At 29.1% G+C, this 21,416-nt stretch overlaps 5 protein-coding genes across 6 annotated transcripts; 2 read left to right on the top strand and 3 right to left on the bottom strand.

Annotated features, from left to right (window-relative positions):
• Positions 1 to 297: 297 nt before the first annotated feature.
• On the bottom strand, positions 298 to 4,315 carry P115 (general vesicular transport factor p115). Its single transcript, XM_083037907.1, has 12 exons — positions 4,127 to 4,315; positions 3,725 to 3,953; positions 3,401 to 3,657; positions 3,102 to 3,303; positions 2,863 to 3,014; positions 2,579 to 2,769; positions 2,322 to 2,494; positions 1,746 to 2,173; positions 1,477 to 1,657; positions 1,153 to 1,337; positions 685 to 1,065; positions 298 to 619 (listed from the first exon to the last, which is right to left on the bottom strand). Exons 1-12 carry the CDS (start codon positions 4,202 to 4,204, stop codon positions 557 to 559), a joined length of 2,520 nt encoding a protein of 839 aa, XP_082894033.1. The 5' UTR covers positions 4,205 to 4,315; the 3' UTR covers positions 298 to 556.
• A 168-nt stretch (positions 4,316 to 4,483) lies between these two features.
• Positions 4,484 to 8,297, top strand: LOC145936047 (mitochondrial-processing peptidase subunit alpha). 2 transcript variants are annotated; one of them, XM_083037916.1, is made up of 12 exons: positions 4,484 to 4,829; positions 4,915 to 5,168; positions 5,265 to 5,344; positions 5,545 to 5,730; positions 5,876 to 5,968; positions 6,088 to 6,260; positions 6,350 to 6,461; positions 6,550 to 6,758; positions 7,031 to 7,196; positions 7,368 to 7,500; positions 7,584 to 7,718; positions 7,878 to 8,297. In XM_083037916.1, exons 1-12 carry the CDS (start codon positions 4,774 to 4,776, stop codon positions 7,889 to 7,891), a joined length of 1,611 nt encoding a protein of 536 aa, XP_082894042.1. In that variant the 5' UTR covers positions 4,484 to 4,773; the 3' UTR covers positions 7,892 to 8,297. The 2 variants fall into 2 exon arrangements, with proteins under 2 accessions (XP_082894042.1, XP_082894041.1); XM_083037915.1 differs by lacking the exon at positions 7,878 to 8,297 and having other exon boundaries at positions 7,584 to 7,871.
• A 126-nt stretch (positions 8,298 to 8,423) lies between these two features.
• Rpl5 (ribosomal protein L5) lies at positions 8,424 to 11,424 on the bottom strand. Its single transcript, XM_083037917.1, has 6 exons — positions 11,321 to 11,424; positions 10,268 to 10,453; positions 9,887 to 10,021; positions 9,449 to 9,651; positions 8,955 to 9,132; positions 8,424 to 8,702 (listed from the first exon to the last, which is right to left on the bottom strand). The coding sequence occupies exons 1-6, from the start codon at positions 11,321 to 11,323 to the stop codon at positions 8,514 to 8,516; spliced, it is 894 nt and encodes a 297-aa protein (XP_082894043.1). The 5' UTR covers positions 11,324 to 11,424; the 3' UTR covers positions 8,424 to 8,513.
• A 571-nt stretch (positions 11,425 to 11,995) lies between these two features.
• On the bottom strand, positions 11,996 to 16,078 carry LOC145936592 (uncharacterized). The gene is made up of 12 exons (XM_083038902.1): positions 15,789 to 16,078; positions 15,590 to 15,710; positions 15,300 to 15,464; positions 14,888 to 15,162; positions 14,660 to 14,779; positions 14,243 to 14,386; positions 13,666 to 14,066; positions 13,276 to 13,465; positions 13,006 to 13,150; positions 12,514 to 12,832; positions 12,293 to 12,431; positions 11,996 to 12,186 (listed from the first exon to the last, which is right to left on the bottom strand). Exons 1-12 carry the CDS (start codon positions 15,924 to 15,926, stop codon positions 12,076 to 12,078), a joined length of 2,268 nt encoding a protein of 755 aa, XP_082895028.1. The 5' UTR covers positions 15,927 to 16,078; the 3' UTR covers positions 11,996 to 12,075.
• A 363-nt stretch (positions 16,079 to 16,441) lies between these two features.
• Positions 16,442 to 21,415, top strand: Tti1 (Telo2 interacting protein 1). Its single transcript, XM_083038896.1, has 13 exons — positions 16,442 to 16,863; positions 17,006 to 17,142; positions 17,222 to 17,399; positions 17,549 to 17,726; positions 17,834 to 18,156; positions 18,234 to 18,445; positions 18,577 to 18,972; positions 19,065 to 19,304; positions 19,391 to 19,948; positions 20,052 to 20,352; positions 20,462 to 20,690; positions 20,773 to 20,907; positions 20,992 to 21,415. The coding sequence occupies exons 1-13, from the start codon at positions 16,673 to 16,675 to the stop codon at positions 21,076 to 21,078; spliced, it is 3,165 nt and encodes a 1,054-aa protein (XP_082895022.1). The 5' UTR covers positions 16,442 to 16,672; the 3' UTR covers positions 21,079 to 21,415.
• The last annotated feature ends 1 nt before the right edge of the window (position 21,416 follows it).

The following is a 21,416-nucleotide window of genomic DNA, read 5'->3' on the forward strand; positions in this document are numbered from 1 at the left end:
ATCAGTCCCATTGTATATTTGTTAATAGGATAATATAAGCTATTTAAAATAAATATAATAAATTTATTTTCATTTTGGGTAATTTTTTATATACAAATATCATTAATAGAATGTGCATGAATATTAAATTATATTGAATATATTACACAAAAATGTTTAGGACAATTTTTCCAATAATGCAATCTGCTTTTTACAAACTCTTGGTATATATATATATATATATATATATATATATATATATATATATATATATATATATATATACTTAAATAAAAAACATTAATAATTGTGCAGAAATAAAATAATATATAATACTTGACTTGAAACAGTTCTTCATTAAATATCTAATTTATATTTTTTGCTTCTGAGAAATACTAATATCTGTTTATACAATTACACATGATAATTGTTATATACTTGTATATACATATGGAAATGCATTTTTACAATGTTTATAACACAAAATAAAATTTTCATAGAATTTTTATAGAAAAAGAGACATTTACTATGTATAAAAAAAATTCTCTTATTTATCTGAACAATCAATTCGAACGTCTTAATTGCTTGATTCTGGTTGATCATCTGTATCAAGTTCACCTGAACTTTCATCAGACTCGACCTAAAAATAGAAAAGTTACATTTTATTTGTCATGTAATTTGTGTAAATGGTTTCATAAAACATACCTTATCGCCTAATTCAATCAATCTTTCTTTATATAACATAATTTTACTATCTTGATCAGTCAAAAGTTCTAAAAGATCTTCTTGGTCTTTCTTAAATTTTTCAAGTTCCGCTGTTTTCGATTTTAATTGATTCTCTAATTCTGATTCCTTTTTTTCATTATTTTTTTCTTTGTGCTCTTGCGTCATGTGCACATATTCAGCTAAACGATTTTCTAAATCTGCAACCATTGTTTTGTACGTTTGCAATTCTTTTTCCAGATCTATATTATTACTAGAAACAACTGTCTCCTTTCCATCTCCTATATTTGTTTGTGCTGCTCGAAGAACCAAATTTTGGTCTCGTAAATGACTAATAGTTGATTTAAGTTCTTGTAGCAGTGTCTGTAATAGTGTTACAAAATATGTATTAATGTTATATATACATCATACACATCTAAAAAAATAAATAAATAAATATTTGCTTGGTACCTCAAGTTGTTGTTTTTCTTTTAATAAATTATCATTAACTTGATTCAGCTTTTGAATTTGCACATCTTGCTCTCTTATAAGATCTTTATATTGCAAAACCAATGTATTGTCAGATACACTCATAGATAATTGATTTCTATTCTGATGTTCATTATTAGCATCTATCACTGATTTTATTACAACACCTAAAAGAAAAAAAAATCTTATTTGCATTTCTAAAAAGAAACTGAGAATGTTAAATTTTCTTTATCATTATAAAAGTTTTAGATATTTATCCTCAACATACAATACTAACAACAACATAAAATATCGTATAATATATACCTTCTAAACTTTTCAGTAATCTGCAAAATTCGTGATCCAATAAAAGTTCCGATGGATTTTTCACCGAGGGCTGCGGATGTTTTAGCGTTCGGGAATAAATCTCATGTCTAGCAATACTGCCAATCGCGTCTTGAAATTTTTCCACACCTATTCTATTCTCAATTAAATTGCATACTTTTTCCTGCGAGATAATATACAAAAGTTACCGCAGTTAATTATATACGTTTTACTTTAAGTAACTTCAATAAACGACATCATTAGCTATCTACCTTTGTATAAGTAGGTACACTATCATCGTTGAAATGTACACAAATACCGATAAGTAAGGCGCACATACTCTGCAGTAAGGTTTCTTGTAGATCATCGTTATTCTCTTGCGATGAGAGAAGAGCTGTTAGATAAGCTACCGAGGAATCGATAGCTAGGAATGATTTTACTGCGAGCGGACAATACGAGGTCCATCGACAGAGCAATATCAATAAGCCCAATTTACACTGTGTCTTATTACCCTGTTGCAACAACATGACGCATTGTTGCATAAGTGTTACCGGTGGCTTCCCAATATTGGTCGCGAGGAGCACTCTTAAAAGCTGTTCCTTCTGGCTTATGTTCTCGATCAAAGCGTGAGATAATGCCACAGCAGAGAACCAATTCGATAGTGAATCTGCAGAAAATAATCCGCCGCACAGCAACTGTCCTAACAATAAATATAGGATTATTTGCATCATTCCATTGTCAAAACTCCTATTTCGTTTGCTTAAAAAAAGAAATAAATAAATAAAAATTCTTTGTATAATAATCATATCATATAATAATCAAGATCTATCTAAAAGAGCTTAATAAACCTGTAGTTAGCGACGGCGCCTCGTTGCCTTGCGGTAATAAAGTTTGAATCAACTGCGTCTGTCCCACTTCGTTTTTATACAGAAAGCATTGGAAGCAATATAATACAGAACACCGCAGAATGAATGGTTGCTTCTCATTCACCATGGACATTAATAGCACAACAATAGCTGGTCTATAATGTATTTATTTGTAAATTGTTTTTCATTATTTCGAATGATATTAAATGATATAAAATGACTCTATATTTAAATCATACCTTGGAGGAGTGCTCGGTGCCATGACACTCGCCAAAAATTCTTGATTACTAGCATTTCCTCTTATGACTTCCGCTACAGTATTAATGGTCTCTGTTAATACATCCGCGGGGACTCCACTAGCCATTAGTATATCACACAATGCTTGCAACAATCCATATGCTCTCATAGTTCGTTGACAAACTGCAACTGCCTTCACATACATAATATTATTTAGTTATCAATAATAAAATAAAAACGTAATGAAAGAGAAATGTTATAAATATGATAATGTTAATATTTTTACCTGAGCAGGCGCACTTGGTGCTACTAATGCTCGTACAACTTGCACCATGCAGTGAACATTGGATACTTTCTGTGGACTCCAGCCACCAAAGTTATTATCTTCTATTTCATTGGGTATTTGAAACATTGGCGTCAATTTCTGAATATAGCTACCTGCATATTGCAATGTTAAAATTATAACACAAGGGCAAAATTATAATAATTATTAAAAAGTTAATTATTGAAACCTATTGAAATTACCTTCTTTAAAAAAGTTTTGGTTACTGACATTTCCCCTGAGAAGATTTAACATCAATAAGAGGCAGTCTTCTACAACAATACCACCATCTGCGCTACCCTCTTGCTCAATAACATCAAATATACGATCAAATGCATTTTCAAATGCTACTATTTTTTGAATATTTGCATTGCCTTTTGTTAGCTGAATGAGTAGCAACAAAGCCTAAGTAATAATAGTAAATAATATGTATTGAAGGCAAGAGAACGATTTCTCCTCGTATTTCAAAAGTATTTACTTAAATATTATTAATTTAACATACATCATTGCGTATAACTTCTCTGCTGTCGCTCAGCAAATCCATCAATTTAGAGACCCCCATAGGACTGATCAAAATTATTTCTTGAATATCTTTAGATCTGTTTGCCAATAAATGTGTTAACAATTTCAGCGCCGGCCATCTGACACGAAAATCAAACTCTTCGAGGAATGCCAGTGCTAATCCAACACTATCTGTATTCTTGATAAATATTTCTGTAAACTGTTCTCCTATTTTGTTTTTAGGACCGTGTTTGTCCACTGAAAATAATGCAGAACAATTAGATATAGATAGAATAACATCTAGAAGATGAAGCATCTTACTTACCTTCTTCGTCGAATGTTTCGGGATTTGTTATATTACACAGTGTGTCCAGAGCTAAACCAATTATTTCGCAATCTGTCCTATCCATTTCCAACACCTGCTTCAACGCATCCATCCCTTGAGTGCCAACTTCCACACGATACGTGCGTGACAATGCTTTGAGCGCACGACAGGCATCTCTTCTGTCATTGAGTAACGTGGAAGATTGCAATCTGTCTACCAATCTTTCTACCTGTATTAAAATACATAGATATCAATAGTAATAGCTATTTAATCGTAGCTACTTACAAGTTAAGTTGTTACTACGATAAGAAGGTTTATCAGTTGATTCTACAATATATGAGAAATAACCTCTCGTGTATGGAAAAAATATTATCGAATATTGGCGTTTTTTTTTTCACTCACTGTATCGGCACCTGTCGGCTGAGTTCCAGCTGGAGCGGTTCCTAAAACGGATTTCAGACTGCTCTTAAAATATTCCATTCTTTCCCTCCGACAAAACTTTCAACGTCTGTTAATGTAAACTACATACACGTCACACGTTGACATTTCAACGATTCACCGGAGATCCCACATATTTTCCGAACACCGGATAAAAACCGGGTGTATATAAAAAATGTGGAGACCCGAATTCGGCTTCTGCGCAGGCGCGACAGCGATAACCAATCAACTTGCAGCTTCTCCGCGAGACAGAAAGCTTGATTGGCTGGTGCTTTTAGGCATGCGAGAGTCCGATCTTAAGATTTTATCCAACCAACGAAATGGACATGTTTAGCACGAGACGGACTATCGCGAATTATGAATAAAAAAATTAATAAATAGAGCTAAATTATTATCTATGTATTTGTCTATATACATGGATAAGATGTATTATTGTCAAATGTGTTTATAAAAAACATTAGCAAAACTTTGATCGTTTCTTGCTATAGTTTCTTTTTTTGACAGATACATTTGCCCTCTCTCGATATCTCATCTCGACATCTCTATAAATATCTTTAATTTTTGGCAGCAGAATTATATTGTGATTGTATGTTAAAAATCCTTTTGACAAAATGTACACGTTTTCGAGGATATCACAAAAGCCGTTAATCGTTGCGATTAAAGAGAGGTAATTTTGCGATAATGTAACATCGAGTAGGTTGTAAAAAAGGTTTCAAAAATTATATTATATTGTATGTTTCTTATCTTTTCAGTTTCACTTGCACAAACTATTTTAACGTCTGGCAGAGATGTAATCTTTCCTCTCAAAGAATACTTAATGATTTGAATGAAAATCAGAAGAAATCTGTTACATCATTTCCACCATTGACGAAACCTATTCCTGATCTACCAAAACCTATCTATTCTACTGCGAACGAGGAGCATCAAGTGACAAAAATTACAGTTTTGCCAAATGGTTTGAAAGTTGCATCAGAAAATAGATTTGGGCAATTTTGTACCATAGGTGGTGAGTTCAAAATATATATATTTTAAATTATATATATATATCAATTTATATTGAATTTATGCACAAATAAATATATATTATCTTTTTGATTTTCAGTTCTTATCGACTCGGGTCCTAGATATGAAGCGGCATATCCAAGTGGCATTTCGCACTTCCTTGAAAAATTAGCATTTAGTGTAAGTTTTTTTTTATCTAGTATTATGAAATCTTAGTGAAATAATAAGTAAATGGAGCTTACAGCTGATATGTGTGTTCTAATCAATAATTTGGCTCTAATGATAGATGTTCTATGTTTTTTTTTTATAATCAACACTGATTTTATTTACACTTAGCTTAAAATATGCATAAACCTATGTTATTATATTGCTTGTTACAGTCTACAAATACATATGATAGCAAGGATAAAATAATGCTAGCTTTAGAAAAACATGGTGGTATATGTGACTGCCAGGCATCTCGCGACACATTTGTCTATGCAGCATCGGCAGAACGTCGCGGATTGGATATAGTTACTCAAGTTTTAGGTGATATTGTTTTGAGACCTCAAATTACAGAGGAAGAGGTATGTAATAATGTATAATACATAAATATATAAAGAAATTTTGTATTTCTCATATTTTATTATATTATAAACTATAATTCTCATAAATATCAAATTACTATATTGTATATATGTTTGTATAAATTAAAGTTGAATGGATTTGCAGGTGCAAATTGCCAGACAAACTGTACAATTCGAATTAGAGTCTTTACATACTAGGCCAGAACAAGAACCCATATTAATGGACATGATTCATGCTGTGAGTTTGAAATATATAATAGATATTTTAAAGATATTCTTTTTTTTACTAGAATTACAAATACATTTTCTTGTTATAAGGAAGGAAAATATATAATTATAGATATGTTATATCAATAGGCTGCATATAGAAAGAACACATTAGGTTTACCCAAGATTTGCCCAAAAGAGAATATTGACAAAATCGACAGAAAGACTTTACACACATACCTCAAATATCATTATGTACCGAATAGAATGGTAGTCGCTGGAGTTGGTGTTGAACATGATGATTTGGTCCACGCCGTTAACAAGTAATAATCATAAATTTTCAATAAATAAGTGATAAATTTATTTTTTAAATCTTTATCCATGTGTACTAATAACATTATCTTTGATGTAGATACTTTGTAGATCAAAAACCTATCTGGGAGCAGCAACCGGATCTTATTCTGCCAAATAATGAAAATACCGTCGATAAATCTATCGCACAATACAGTGCAGGATACGTTATGGTACACTCATTCACATATTGTGTGCTTACAAATATTCTTATTGTGAAATTAAGAAAAATAAAAGACCTCTTTTTGTATTTCAAAATAGGAGGAATGCAATGTGCCAATTTACGCGGGACCTAGCGGCTTGCCGGAATTGTCACATGTTATTATAGGATTAGAAGGTTGTTCCCATCAAGATCCAGATTTTGTCGCTATGTGCGTATTAAACATGATGATGGGAGGTGGTGGCAGTTTTAGCGCTGGCGGTCCTGGGAAAGGCATGTACACGCGTTTGTACACTAATGTGTTAAATAGGTAAGATAATTTTATATTTTTATATATTTTGTTTAGAATGTAAAAGATATACAAATGATAATTATTTTTCATATCTCTTTAATATCTTTTGTATGGTATAATTAAAGAGTGTAAATGAATAAATTTCTAATTTGTAAAATCCATTTGTAACATCTATTGCATCTTGGATATTATATACAAGTTACAAACTTATCTCATACTTACAGCAAATCTCTTAATTGAGACACATCTTCCATATTAAACTTTCATATTAACTTTAATTGATGTTTTAGGTATCATTGGTTGTACAGTGCAACTGCATACAATCATGCTTACGCAGATACTGGTCTGTTTTGTATTCACGCTTCATGCACACCATCTAATGTAAAGGATATGGTAGAAGTAATTGTACATGAAATGGTCGCCATGGCAAGTGGAGTCTCGGATAATGAATTAGCGGTATGATTTTGCTTTATATATCTTTATAAATTAGATTAGAATTAAAAACACATTACACTTTGCCATAAATTAATATGAGAATGTCAAGACTCATAAATCTCAAATCCCATTCGATTTTCATTAAATCATTGTCCTATAATCAATAATTGTATCTTTTTTTTTTTTATACAGAGGGCAAAGAAACAATTGCAGTCGATGCTACTTATGAATCTGGAACAACGGCCCGTTGTATTTGAAGATATTGGTAGACAAGTTCTAGCAACTGATTCTAGAAAAAGGCCAGAATATTTCATGCAAGCTATCGGTAAGCTGTGAAGTTAACTTTACAGATTTGATAAATTACAGTATTTTCAATAACACTCGCAAAAAAAACATTGATTCTTACAGATGGAATATCTAAAGACGACATTGATAGAGTAGCACGACGTTTATTAAAATCACCACCTTGCATAGCGGCACGTGGTGAAATAAAAGCCGTACCTTCTATCGCAGACATTCAAAACGCTTTAGTCAATCCCCAAGGTCGGTTACCTGGTTTTCGTAACAGATTGTCACTTTTTCGTTAAAACAATGCAAATATTCAAATCGTCTTCTCGTTCTAAATAAGTGTCATTTAATTGTATCAAATTATAAATTATATATAAATACTATTTTCTTTTTTCTTTTTTTTTTTTTCATTAGGCAAAGGAAAATAAAGGTCTGGATTTGTCCCTTTCAGTCTACATATAATATTCGATTTCATATTGAACTAAAATTTGTATGATGTGAAACATGTTGTCATATATCTCTTGGATAAAATTTATCAAAATTTAATTATGAATTTTATTAATATATTATGAATTTTTTAAATACTGTATCATATTGTAATATCAGTGTGCAATTATTATTTCAAATAGCAAATTGTACATAAAATAATTAAATGTTGAAAATTTAAAATTATATCATTCAATAGCACAAAAAAAAATAAAAATTATTGATTAACCAGAAGCATAATGCAAGATCTAGATAAATTTATTAATTCTGTGCAAATTATGGGCATTTTCGTTTGGATTTGCTACAAAAACAAATACATAAGAATGATTCAAATATTGGTAACAAATTTAGAGATTCTATGTAAAAACTTTTATTATATTGTATTAACTTGTATTCTCTCTAGCGAGATAATTGAAAAAAATAAAAACAAAACTATCTAGTGTGTAAATAATATATTCAATAACAATTTATAAATTTGTCATATATGTTTGGGTTTTCTTTATTCTTCATTCATACACACAAGTCTGTGCATACATCATAAACATGATTCTGAATAAAGAATAATTACACTTCTACTTCCTCCAAGGTCTTGAGGAATGAGGCTTTCTTCTGGGCCACACGATTCTTCCTCTCAGACAAAGATAATTTCGCACGGTTCCATCTCTTCTTGATAGGTTCCTTCTCCCTTTCGATCTTCTTATGTTCTGGATCGGCACGGATTGCCTCATGGGCTTTCTTGTATATATTCTCGATCTATTACAAAAAATTATTTTTCTTATTAACTATATTCTGATCTATATGTATATCTAGCAATAGCTGTAACATGGGTCTATTTTGATAAATGCATTAATGCATTCACATTTAACAACCAATGAAAATTACTGTTGTCCAACTGCGACGCCACATAGATTTAATCTAAGCAGCAATTATAAGTTGGACGTATGTGTGTACTAAAAAATAATATAAAAATGCATATATTTAAAATTGCATTATAATTGTGCTTACATCATTCGCAGAGATGCCATGCTTAATGTATTGTGAAAACTGTCTCTTGAAAGCTTCGTCATCCTCCTCTTCCAGAGTTTTCATATAGTTTGCAACGTGTTGACCAAATATATGCTGTCTGTGCACTTCTGCATTAAATGCCTTCGCGTCAGGGTCATATCCAGGGAACCTCTTGGTACTATAGAACAATGCAAAGTCATTAAATAACTAAAGTTACATAATATAATATTTTTGAACTTGATATTGTTAGAAAGACTTTATGGTCTCGTAAAATGCAAGAAAAGAGTAAACTTCAAGCCAATTCAAATGACGTACACGTATTATAAAATTATCATAAACTATTATGTACATTTGTATGATTTATATTGATTTGATTAATACCGTGACTTTTTTATTTTAGATAATATATTTAAATAAAAAGAAAAATATAAAATTATATTTATAATGATATAAATCATGAAATTATATATATATATATGAATTTCTTTAATTACCTATGAGGAATATTGAGACCGCCATCAACCGCGCCTTTCATGGCACCGAAAACTCGGGCGCCTGTTGTGGTACGCATTAGTCCTGTATCTAGATAACATCTGAAAGCACCTGGGCCATCGTCCAATTCCTCAACATTATATTCATCACCGGTCACTTCTGTAGAACCCACATACAAGGTATCCAATCCCAACTTCTTAAGAAGCTACAAAAACGAAATAATCGATTTTAACAAATAATAATAAGTTTCATTCTTCAATACAATTGTCTGATATTTTTGCTAATCAGGATACATATAGGGAACAATCGTGTTTTCTTCAGTGAAACATCAAAGTGAGCTAGGTGTCTCATCATTTTAGCAGTACATATTGTAAATATTGTAAATGTTATTAAAAAAAAAAAAAAAGAAAAGAGAAAAAATAGAGAAAAATATAACTTACTCTTCTGGCTAAGAGTAAACCAGTGCAATAAGCAGATGCATAGTTGGTGAGACCAACTTTAACACCATATTTGGGAAGTTCATGGCTATAAGCAGCACACACAATTCTATCTCCTTCGATTCTTGAATAAGCAACCTTGAGAAAGAATGTATGTATTAGTTGATTGTTGATTTTTTGAATAAATGTAATATATATTGTACTTATACATATATTATGATTTAAATATATATTCCTTTATATTCTCTATCAATTAAGCTTTTATAAACTGGATTTCTTGCACTACTGTTTTACAATTTAACATTTGTCATTCTATCAGATTGTGAATATGCAAAACAAAAATTACTAGTAAATTGAATTTATACATATTATCGTCGAATTTACCTGGCATGTAATATCCTTATTGGAGAGACGTACAATTAACCTATATTTAGGTGTATTGTACTTGTTCTTGTCTTGAATAGTTAATCTTTTGCGAGCATAATAATCAGTTTTTCCCTCACGGCGCCTCTTAAATTTAACTTGATAACGCTTGAAGTACTGTTTATTTTTGACTACTTTGACAAAACCCTATAAAAATACATAAAAACAGATATTAGAATAAGAGCAGTTATGTTCAGAATAAATCAGAAACAAGGAATAAATTTTTTTAATTACTTCTTACTTAAAACAATTTCGAATTTTTATGATAAAGCAAAAATTATTCATTGTATTACTTTTTAGTAAGTAAGATAGATTAGATAATTATATAATTTATATAATTAAACTTATATGTACAATACTTATGTACAATATATAAATACTTATGCGATTGATTTTTGACAAAAAAATTGATCTCTCAATATTACTTCACAAGTGTAGTATCTGATATTTTTGCTAATCAGATTATGCATTAGGGAACAATTGTGTTTTCTTCAGTGAAACATCAAAGTGAGCTAGGTGTATCATCATGTTTTAGCAATATATATCAGATATATACACTTTCTCCTTACATTAAGCAAGTCCGGGCTTAGTGAACCCGAGGTACCCGAGCTATTGTAAGAGGATATTATTTCTTCTAAAAACTATACTTCCACTGCTAACAGGCAGCATAAATCAATTGGCGTATGGGCAAATCCTTGCGGAGCCTCATCGACACCAAAGAAACAGCATATATACATATGATATTAAATTTAACACATAATTAAAGTATATATTCATAACTAATTAAGGTAATAAAGATTTATTTAGAATCTTTTGTCTAAACAAAATGTACTATTTCAGATAGTGCTAAAAGTATATAAAGAAAATGTGTGAAATTTTCCACCATGTGGCAAATAACGAATCTCTCCGAAAAATAGACATCTTACTTTCTTATCGGTATCCAATGAATAATACGCGTATATTTAAGTTTAATTAGTCAAATAAACCATATATTAAGAGAAAGAATTTGCTCACCATTATATCAAAATGATTTGAAGATTACACGAAACACAGCCACCTCCAACGAGCAGTGTAAAATAGAGGAAGAGGAAGTTGTGGAAAGATGGCTGTCGAAGGAAATTTAGACAACGATACTAGCGGCAAGCAGATGAACTAGAGCCAACGATGCTCAGCGATCCTAGCGGGAAAATAGAAAAAGATTTTCGTAAAAAAAATTTAAACAAAATATATAAAAAAATAAAAAAATTTGAATTTTTATTAAATTAAAAAATTAATAAAATTAATCTTATTAATTATCAATTTTACCTTAATCAAATGAATCTTATTACTTATCTTACTAATAAAATTAATCTTATTACTTTTATTACTAATCAAGACTTTTTAAATTTATTTATTAACATACGAATAATTGGAGAGTAAATATAACATGTAAAAAATTGTACATTTGTTATAATTTTTAGAACAGTTAAATAGCAAAGCTGTGAGTAAATAAGATGAAAGGAAAAATGTGAGCAAACTGATCACTCGTAAACGCTTACTTAGACAATTTTGGATTACAAATGTGTTGTTTAGATTTATAATTTTGATTTATTATTTATCATTTTATTATTTGTTACAAATGTAAAATCATATAGTAAAGTTGTAGTTTTGTCAACTCAACTTTAATTTAAAGTTTACATAGTAAACACACATAAAATATGTTAACAAAACATCTTATAAAATTATTTATTAAATATTACTTACGCTCTTACAAAAGAACATATTTTATATTATATTATATTTACATTTTTTTTGAACTCGTATATAGAATGTATCACTGACATGTCATCTCGTTCCGATAACCACTGTTTGAGAAGACGTTCAATTCTCTTGGCATCCATCTACAACAAATGATATAATACTAATGAAAAACTAATATTTTACATTTACATACATGTTTGTACATTGTATAATTTCTACAAAAAAGGCAAATATTTAATAAAATACCTTATCTGCATCAATATCAGAAACTTTCAAGCCTTTTATCAAGCCAGTAATATCTATAATCCATATTTGTTCACAAATTGTAGCAATCCATAAATTAGGCGTCAAGCGACCTATTATATGTTCACTTTCAAAATTTAATCTGTAATATGATTATTGAAATATATTAACAAAGAAAAAAATATATGATAAATAATTTGTCAATATATCGATTAAAATTCAACCTTGTAATTATTTTAGCTCTGTCAATAGTCCAAGGTACTATTGTCCTCAGATTTAATTTCTCTTTCTTTTCGTTTTTTGTATTCTTCATTTTTTCAAATAGTTGTAAGAGCCTGCTTTTATTTCCCTCTGTAACTTTATTTCCCTCTATCTTATTCACTTCACCTCTTTTTTCATCTTTTTTACATGCCTGATGTTCCTTTTCTTCTTTATGTGCAACATCTCGATAATAACCACGCTCATGCGATGATAGTTGTTTCCAGAAATCAGTAATTTTTTTTGCAGTTTGAGCTGCTGTTAATGTAGGATTTTCTTTTGCAACTAAATACAAAGTAATTATTGATCATAATTCTCAACTTTATGTATATATTTTGTTATATAATTTTATATAACAATAACTATGTAAGCAACATATATATATATATATATATATATATATATATATATATAAAAGAATAATAAATAAGTGTGATATGTATATATATTATACGTACTTTGTGATCTTACATGTTTTATAAATTTAAGATCTTTATTATCAATATGTGTTTTATCTGATTCCATTATCTCATTAGTCTGATTGTTTAAGTCATCATTGGATTGTCTGCCAATAGCAATATCAGATTGTATATCTGTACCTCCCTATTGTATTTGACACAATATAAAATATAATATAATTCTATAATAAAACTATAAATACATACACACACATATGTGTGTGTATATTAAAGAAAATTAGTATTTTAAAATCGTGAAAAAATTCTTACTTTGAGACCAATGATATGTCCTTTACTCCATGTCTCTAATGAAATTTGTTTCTTTTCTTGATTCTCGTTTAACTTATCCTGGTTTTCATTTACAGATATATTACAGCTTCCAATCTTTCCTTCTACAAAGTCAAAATCTTCACCAAGGTCTACGACAGGTAACTGACTCAAAGTTTCAAGTTCTTCCGCCCTGTAAAATATTTACATTGCTAATATTTATATAATTCAAAAAGCTCTTGAATGTTATTAAAACAGTAATTGATACACTAATATTAAAAATCAAAAATTTTCTGAAATTTATATACATATGTATATATAATATATATAAGATAATGTATAGATTTATGTTAAATTAAATTATTATTATTAATTATATAAATTTATGCTAACATTTTATCAGACGTTATAGCAGGAAAGATATCATTTGAATCAGAGTCACTTAAATCCGGCGGTTGTATATGAGTTGTTAAAGCTAATGCATCTCTATAATGCTGTTGATCTTGAATCGGATCGATATTTTGTTGCTTATGTGGGGATCTTCCATGTCCATTATTTTGCATAAGCATTGGCTTTTCTTTGATAATATTTTCTTGAATAACTTTCTCTTGAGCATCAATTTTTCGTTTTTTACACACAGGCCATTCAGTATCAATAACATTCTCACTTGCATTAAGTGTATAATCTTCATAACCAGTGGATGTGTCATTAGATACGTTTTGTTCAACAACGTCCACAGATTTAAGTCCATAATATTTTTTTATGCATTTATCTACAGTATCAAAGACTTTATTCTACAAATATCAATCATATTGATATGTATATTTCAATAAATATCTCTATAAAATAGTACTTATTTGAAAATATTTTATAAATTTTAGAAATTTATATAAATATTGCCTTAATTGTTCTTTATAAAGATATAAACATCTTTATTTAATATAAACTGTAATATTACTTATATTCTTACCTGATCTTTAAAAAGAATAGCATCTTTATTTGGTTCCAGATTAACGTCAATATCCATTGGTTGCAAAATAATGTACACAAGAAATATGATTTTTTTTCTATGTGACTCTTGTTTAAAATATTCTAATATTAAATTATTTATTAGCTATAAAAATATAAATTTTCATTATCGTATTTAGTTATCAAGTTTTATTAATTAAATTATATATATATATATTTTTTTTTTTTTTTATAGTATATAAGAATTTTTTGAATTATAAATAAAATAAATATATAGATAATGTATCTATATATAAATATAATTTTGTTCTATAAAAATAAAATTTATTTTTATTTGGTTTGTGAATATCTGATTTTGAATATCATGTTAATACAGATATACATATAATATAATAACGTTAATATAGATAGAACATACCTTTTGAATACTTTTATGCTTAATAGGTCTATTATTTACAAAAATAAAATGTAAATCAGAATGAGAAACTTCCGATAGATCCTGTATCTTTTTGGAAGGTAACATTAATTGCAGAATAAACTGAAAAGTTACCAAGATGTAAATTATGTCAATGTTGCTAATTGTATAGATAAAAAACAAATGTATATATCAAAAGTTTTTTTTAAATAATTCCAAAAGCATACTTACTTCTGCATCCTTGGGTTCAACCCATTCCATATTGGACATAATTTTTCTACCAAGTGTATGATTCGCAGCTTCTTTAATATTATTTAAACTTGGTTTTGTAAATATAAGATTGTTGTTCACTCTAAATTGAATTCGTACATTTGGTTTGCATATCCCAAAGCAATGCATTAGTGTCTCCAATAATTTAATAACATGATTAGCTTTTCTTGTATTAGTGATTATTTGTCTCCTTACAGGCATTTGTTTAAATAAATCTTTCACTTGTACAGTAGTTCCTAAAATGTATATATATATATATATATATATATATATATATATATATATATATAATGTATCAAAATATGATTAGGTGACTAATGTATATTATCATACATATTTAAAAATAATTTAAAAATTAAAAAGATATTTTTACCAGTACTTCTGTGACAAGATTCGTGTTTTACAATTTGCCCAGTGTGATTCATTATATACGAGGTCCCAACAACATCTTCTTTTGTTTTCGTTATAACAATAACTTCTGCTACTGTGCATAATGCATTCAGGGCTTCTCCTCTAAACCCAAATGTTTGTAACGTATCTGGGGATAAATAATAAAAGTATAAGAATTTATTTCATTGACTATATTTCACAATGTAATCTGTCTTTTATGGTTTAAAAGATAAATATTTTAAACATTTAAATGTTATAAATTAAGTATGTTACCTAGATCTTCAAAATTTGATATTTTAGATGTATAGGAAGGTAATCCTATGTACAGTGCATCTACTTTAGATATGCCATGACCATTATCCTTTACTTCTATTAAAGACGTACCATTATCAACCTAGGGAAAGCAAAGCCATGACTTGTAAAAATATATATGCATACATGTAAATATGTGAGATTAAACTGTTTTACATACAAGGTTGATTTCAATATTGTCCGCATCGGCGTCAAGCGCATTTTCCATCAATTCTTTAACCACAGCATACACAGAAGTTATTATTTGCGTGGTAGTAATTAGCTTTGCCGTTCTTACATCTAGTACCGAAATCGGCATTTTTAATTTCTGCTATTAATAATATCCTTGTCATGTAATATCAAGAAATCTGATGAAAAAATATTCAATATTGCATTTACGACATAGAATCACCTGCTAATTTAAAAAGCACGCATAACATAAAACATAACCTTAATTTGTCTTGCACGGGTTCTTTACGGAAATCATGTGTTCGAGTTTTCTGCGCATGCGCGACAATAATGGCAGGAAGTACAGCGGTGTATATATAAAAGATATTATGGGTGCAAAAATTTTTTTACACAACCAATAGAAATAAAGACAAATTAGATAGATAGAAATCTTAGATAAATTAAATTAAAGTCTAGCGTTGACCTAGCTAAAAAGAAGCTATTAGAAACGTAAAGTTAGAGAATTAAAACAAATGTTTAAACAATTTTTGCGAACGTTCAAAGTCCTCCTTTTTGCTTGTACTAGATACTTCCTTGACACCGCGCATGCGCGAAAAATTAACCAACTGCTGTCAGCTGTCATACAATTTTGAGGTTATACGCAGTTGTATGAGATATTTGTCGATTAAATACTTGTTTCTTTTCAATTTAATTTTGAATACAATTAACTTAATATCTAAAAAATTATTAATGTTATTAATTGACTGGAGGATGAAATACTGCGTTATATTAATTAATAACTAAGAGTATTATAATTGTAATGGATCAATATATATCATTATAAAAATAAGCGATAGTATATGTTGCACATATTCTGAATGATTTTGATATCATAAAATGAAAAAGTCGGACATACAAATTTTTCTGGAGCTAAAATCCTGCTGCGATAAGCTCATGAAGAATCCGAGTAAGGAACATGCGGATAGAATTGCAACAATGGTCAATAACATCTCCAATGAAGTCATGCAAGACTTGTCCGAGTATTGTTTACTTCCAATTATTACTTCTTTACGAAACAACAACTTAAGGTAATAAAATTGTAATTCATTGTAATAAAGAAAATGTGGGGGAATTGCATATAAAAAATATATATAAATGTGACATGCTTTATATATTTTTTATTATAATTATATTATCTATATAAGCTCTAAAAGCATTTATCTCGCACAGCATGAATATAAAAGAACAATTGGTGAAGACTATGAGAGTTATAATACAGAAGATTAGAGTTACAAAATTAAAGCACTTTTATGAGATCTATGCATCTTTATTAATTCAAATTTTTGACAAGAGTCAGCCAAACCAAGGTATGTATATTATATAGATTTATATCTATTTTTACAATGCTTAATTAAGTTTAATTATTCATTTGCATTTTACACACAGTAATTATATTTCATGAGGAACTTAAGGAAGAAGTAGCTTTATGTATTAAGGATCTCATTCACCAAAGTTATACTGATGTTATTGAGTTGCTCTATACTAAAGAGAATGTATTGAAACTTGGTCAAGGAATATTATTATGCTTAACAATTGCAAGAACTGAAAAGTCATCTACCGTAAGGTAAGCATTTAAAAGAAATATTGCATAGATAACATTTATATTTAATTTCAATATAATACTTAAAAAAAAAAGATATATATTTGTATAATTGTATTGATTTTATAAACTAATTTATTGAATATAATTGCAACAAATGTATTTGTTATTAGATTAGCAGGAATAGATGCAGTAATGGCTCTGTGTCATATAGATGACAAAATAGACAAGTCTGATATTGTTATACAAGAACAAGTAGCGGATATCATTATGGCATTTTTACCTGGTATTGTTAGTGGACTACAGGAAATAGCAATGGGAAGTGAAGTCCAAAATCATAAGGTTACAATGGTAAGATACAATATCTTTACTGATATATTTATTTATATGTTCTTTAATAGGAACATATTATTTAAACAGCAAACTTTGTACATTTATACATTAATTGAATATTACAGATGGCGGTCCGAGCATGGGGAAGAGTCATATCTCTTGTAATGCATGATAAAGAGGAAGAAGATATTGCATTATCTATAGAAACACTTATGAAAAAAGACTGCAGTATGTTTACCAATGGATCGCACACTCCAAAATATAATGGTAAATGTGATATAAAACATAATCTAAAGGGAGCCACAAGAAATAAGGAATGGTTTGAAGCTGCAGCTATTAAGCTTGGTGCTTGTATACAACTTGTAGACAAAATTAGAAGTCATTCACATTATAAAGTCAGAGGAGAGCTGGTAGAAAGTATCAATCTTATACTCGAAAATTGTTCCAGGTAAAATATTCTCTTTCACCCATTCCTTCTTTACATCTTTAATAACATAAATTAATAAATTTTAATATTTTATATAGAAATATGAAACCAAATATTATGGCATTAACAGACTATCTGATTTCCTTGTCTGAAGACGAGTCCATAGAAGTTAGAGAAAGAGCGCACAATGTACTGTGCAATTTAAGCGAAAATTACATGCAAAATCTCAATATGAAACCCCTAATTGATTCATTGGAAGATAAGTTTTATAATTTACTTACAAGATTGCCCACATTAGTCAGACAATCAGGTAAAATTTTCTCCATATTGTGTGTGAGCATTAAAATTTTTTTAAAATCTTTATTATATATAACTATTGAACATAAAAAAATAGAAAAATCAAAATATGTGCCAATTAAAACGTGCATGTATATTTTTCAGATGATAATGAACAATTAGCATCTTTGAATCAATTTGCTGGCTATTTAAGGCTGTTTGGAAAACAAAGATTACCTCATATTATGAGATCGGAGGCTCACATACGAAGATTGCTTTTAGCTCTTGTATACATTATGGCGATAGATTGCAATGATGTATCTCCTTTACTGACAACAAATATGAAAGACTTAGACGATCCCGCCTATTTCTATGGATCTGATTCATGGAAACAATTTAAATTTATCAAGAACAATTCATGTAGAGAAAAACTTATCGCAATATGCAAATTGCTTGGGGAATTTGGGGATTTTAGAATATTAGTTGATACTATTCTTGAGCTTATGTCAGATGCACCACAACACAGGAAAGAACTGAGTTTGCTACTTAACTGGATCTTAGGTGATACAAACAATATATACAATTTATTTGAAGGATAAAATGAAATATTAAGATCAGCTTTTATATAATTTTGATTTTTCATTGTTCCCCAGTTTCTGTGAAAGATCCATCTGCTTTGCATTTATATAAGGAAATTGTAAACTTTTATACAATGCAGGAAGTATGGTACTTGCCTATAGAAGTATCTGAAGATACTCCATTAGTACAGATACAGAGTAATATAGTACAGTGTTGTCTTTTGATGGAAGGGCTAGGCTGTATAGCGCAAAATTTACAATGTGACTATGACAGATATCTTTTGAAAACTTTGTACATAATTATCGAAAGAGCAGGTATGTATATATGCATGCCATTGCTTGTACAAGCACTCCATTTTTTTTAACAAATAAATTTTTAAAAATTATGGATGCAATTTTAGGTAGTAAAAACAGTCTGATCAGCTATATCGGAATGCGTACTCTTGAAAATGTTGCGAAAGCACAACAACATCAGACGATCGGCGATCTGTTACGCGCAAACGTAGATTATTTTTCTTATCACATTCTAATGAAATTACGCCAAGTAGCTCGTAATCCTGGCGTACTCGATGTTATCGAAATTGTAATGAAATACAGTAGATTAGACTTCCTACCACATTTGAAGGGAATTGTGGAGGATGTGCTCAGGCAATTAAGTATGCCTTATCATCAAAAAGATACTTATTCCTTCTTAAAGATATTTCATACGTTTATCGCGTGCGTGAAAACGTTAATAAGTTGGAAGGATACAAAAGGAATAATAAAAAAAGAAGACGCACTAGCTACAAATAATCCTTCGGAAACTATTATCCTTTCTTTGTTGGAATATTATAACGCAAAGAAAATTGATGAAAGAGTCGAAGATAATATCGAAGAGGCAAATTCGAATGTAGATATAACAAATGTTGAAGAACTAACAGAAGAGTCAAATGAAAATTATTCTGATCCGAATGCAGAAGGTATAATAAGAATTTATATAAATATTTATATAAATATAAATATTGTTATAAATTTTATATAAATATTTTGTAAATATATTTTTGCTTATTTTATATATTCTAGATGAAAAAGACAAAAAGTTACCAATCCACATAAAGATAATCGTAGAAATTATGAAACGTTGCTTACATTTTCTACCTCTGAAGGATGTACAAAAATCATTAATGGCAATGCAAACGCTTGAAGAAGGTCTACCGATATTAGTCGAGTGGGAAAATGAGTTATTACCTATTGTACATCAACTGTGGCATCCACTAATCGACAGGTTTAACGATAAAAACGTTCTTGTAATTAATCGTGCGTGGCAACTCTTACATGTACTCGCTGAAATATCGAATGACTTTATCAGAAACAGAACTTTCCGGTAAAATATTTTTTATATATTTCTCGTAGAATTATATAATATACTAAAAACATAGTTAATACGCACTAATTGTAACTAATTGATGTTATAATTGATCTTTCACATGCAGACAGGTATTGCCATGTGTATTTAAATTCCTGGCCGAATCTTCCACAGAAAGCATCGATAAAAACTCTGTTAATATTTACAAATTTACACAAACCTACAAATTACAACATGAATTATTATCTACATTGGGATTAATCGCTCGACTCTTGAAACTTCGTGAGCGGGAATTATGGCAAATATTAAGTAATACACAATCGTACCTTAGTGCACAACAAAATCCTATGTTGCAGGTAATATTGAGATCAAATGAAATATATAAACTCTTGCACACGTGCTATAAATGTCTTTGACTATTTATTTCTTCATTAATAGGCGTGCTGTGTAAAATTATACAAAGATATTGCCGATTATTATGGAGATATTGCATGGTTGAAGTGTCTCAGTATCTGGAATTCAAAAATTATACGAATAACATCTGATGCAACACTTGACATAAGTAATCTGCTGGTATAGTAACACTTTAATTATTAAAATGCAATTTCTATAAATTAAAATCTAGCATTATATGTAATGTATAATGTTATTTTCCAGAATTCAGATGTCGCTCAGTCAAACGAATATTATAAAAACGTAAAAGAAGTCATTATGTACATCCAAAAGAAGGATATCCATTGTTAAATAAATGTATATATTAAAAATGTAAGATATTATTTAAGAAGAACTGTAATATAATAGAGTATTGAAGCCTTAAAAATGATACAAATGAACAGCATAAATACTGAACCAAAACTCTTCAAGGCAACAATGCACTGTTAAATTACAAAACCCCTTTGTATAGAATCACTGAAATGATATAAAATGTCAATCACATATATAAAAGATATAGATTATTAGAATTGTCAAAATATATTTGTATATGTGTGTGTGCGTGAACGAATAATATTTATATAGATTTATACACAGAAAATAGTGAAAAAAATTTGACACCATTTTTTTATTCATATATAAGTCTAACA

This window comes from Prenolepis imparis, unplaced genomic scaffold (genome assembly GCF_030444845.1).
Source record: "Prenolepis imparis isolate NDT839.2.m4 unplaced genomic scaffold, iyPreImpa1.0 SCAF_5, whole genome shotgun sequence".
In the NCBI taxonomy this organism is placed as follows: Eukaryota; Metazoa; Arthropoda; class Insecta; order Hymenoptera; family Formicidae; genus Prenolepis; species Prenolepis imparis.

Excerpts from the sequence above, each read along its gene's own strand:
- P115 (XM_083037907.1), bottom strand. The coding sequence starts at position 4,204 with ATGGAATATTTTAAGAGCAGTCTGAAATCCGTTTTAGGAACCGCTCCA. Across the intron at positions 3,658-3,724 it reads CGAAACATTCGACGAAGAAG|TGGACAAACACGGTCCTAAA; the intron begins GTAAGTAAGATG and ends CATTATTTTCAG. Across the intron at positions 2,495-2,578 it reads GCACCGAGCACTCCTCCAAG|ACCAGCTATTGTTGTGCTAT; the intron begins GTATGATTTAAA and ends AATACATTATAG.
- LOC145936047 (XM_083037915.1), top strand. The coding sequence starts at position 4,774 with ATGTACACGTTTTCGAGGATATCACAAAAGCCGTTAATCGTTGCGATT. Across the intron at positions 5,345-5,544 it reads TTGAAAAATTAGCATTTAGT|TCTACAAATACATATGATAG; the intron begins GTAAGTTTTTTT and ends TGCTTGTTACAG. Across the intron at positions 5,969-6,087 it reads TAATGGACATGATTCATGCT|GCTGCATATAGAAAGAACAC; the intron begins GTGAGTTTGAAA and ends TTATATCAATAG.
- Rpl5 (XM_083037917.1), bottom strand. Across the intron at positions 10,022-10,267 it reads ATAAGGATATTACATGCCAG|GTTGCTTATTCAAGAATCGA; the intron begins GTAAATTCGACG and ends TTCTTTCTCAAG. Across the intron at positions 9,133-9,448 it reads GGTCTCAATATTCCTCATAG|TACCAAGAGGTTCCCTGGAT; the intron begins GTAATTAAAGAA and ends ATTGTTCTATAG.
- LOC145936592 (XM_083038902.1), bottom strand. The coding sequence starts at position 15,926 with ATGCCGATTTCGGTACTAGATGTAAGAACGGCAAAGCTAATTACTACC. Across the intron at positions 15,465-15,589 it reads ATCAAATTTTGAAGATCTAG|ATACGTTACAAACATTTGGG; the intron begins GTAACATACTTA and ends ATTTATCCCCAG. Across the intron at positions 12,432-12,513 it reads AGAGCTAAAATAATTACAAG|ATTAAATTTTGAAAGTGAAC; the intron begins GTTGAATTTTAA and ends ATCATATTACAG.
- Tti1 (XM_083038896.1), top strand. The coding sequence starts at position 16,673 with ATGAAAAAGTCGGACATACAAATTTTTCTGGAGCTAAAATCCTGCTGC. Across the intron at positions 18,446-18,576 it reads CACATTAGTCAGACAATCAG|ATGATAATGAACAATTAGCA; the intron begins GTAAAATTTTCT and ends TATATTTTTCAG. Across the intron at positions 20,691-20,772 it reads AACAAAATCCTATGTTGCAG|GCGTGCTGTGTAAAATTATA; the intron begins GTAATATTGAGA and ends CTTCATTAATAG.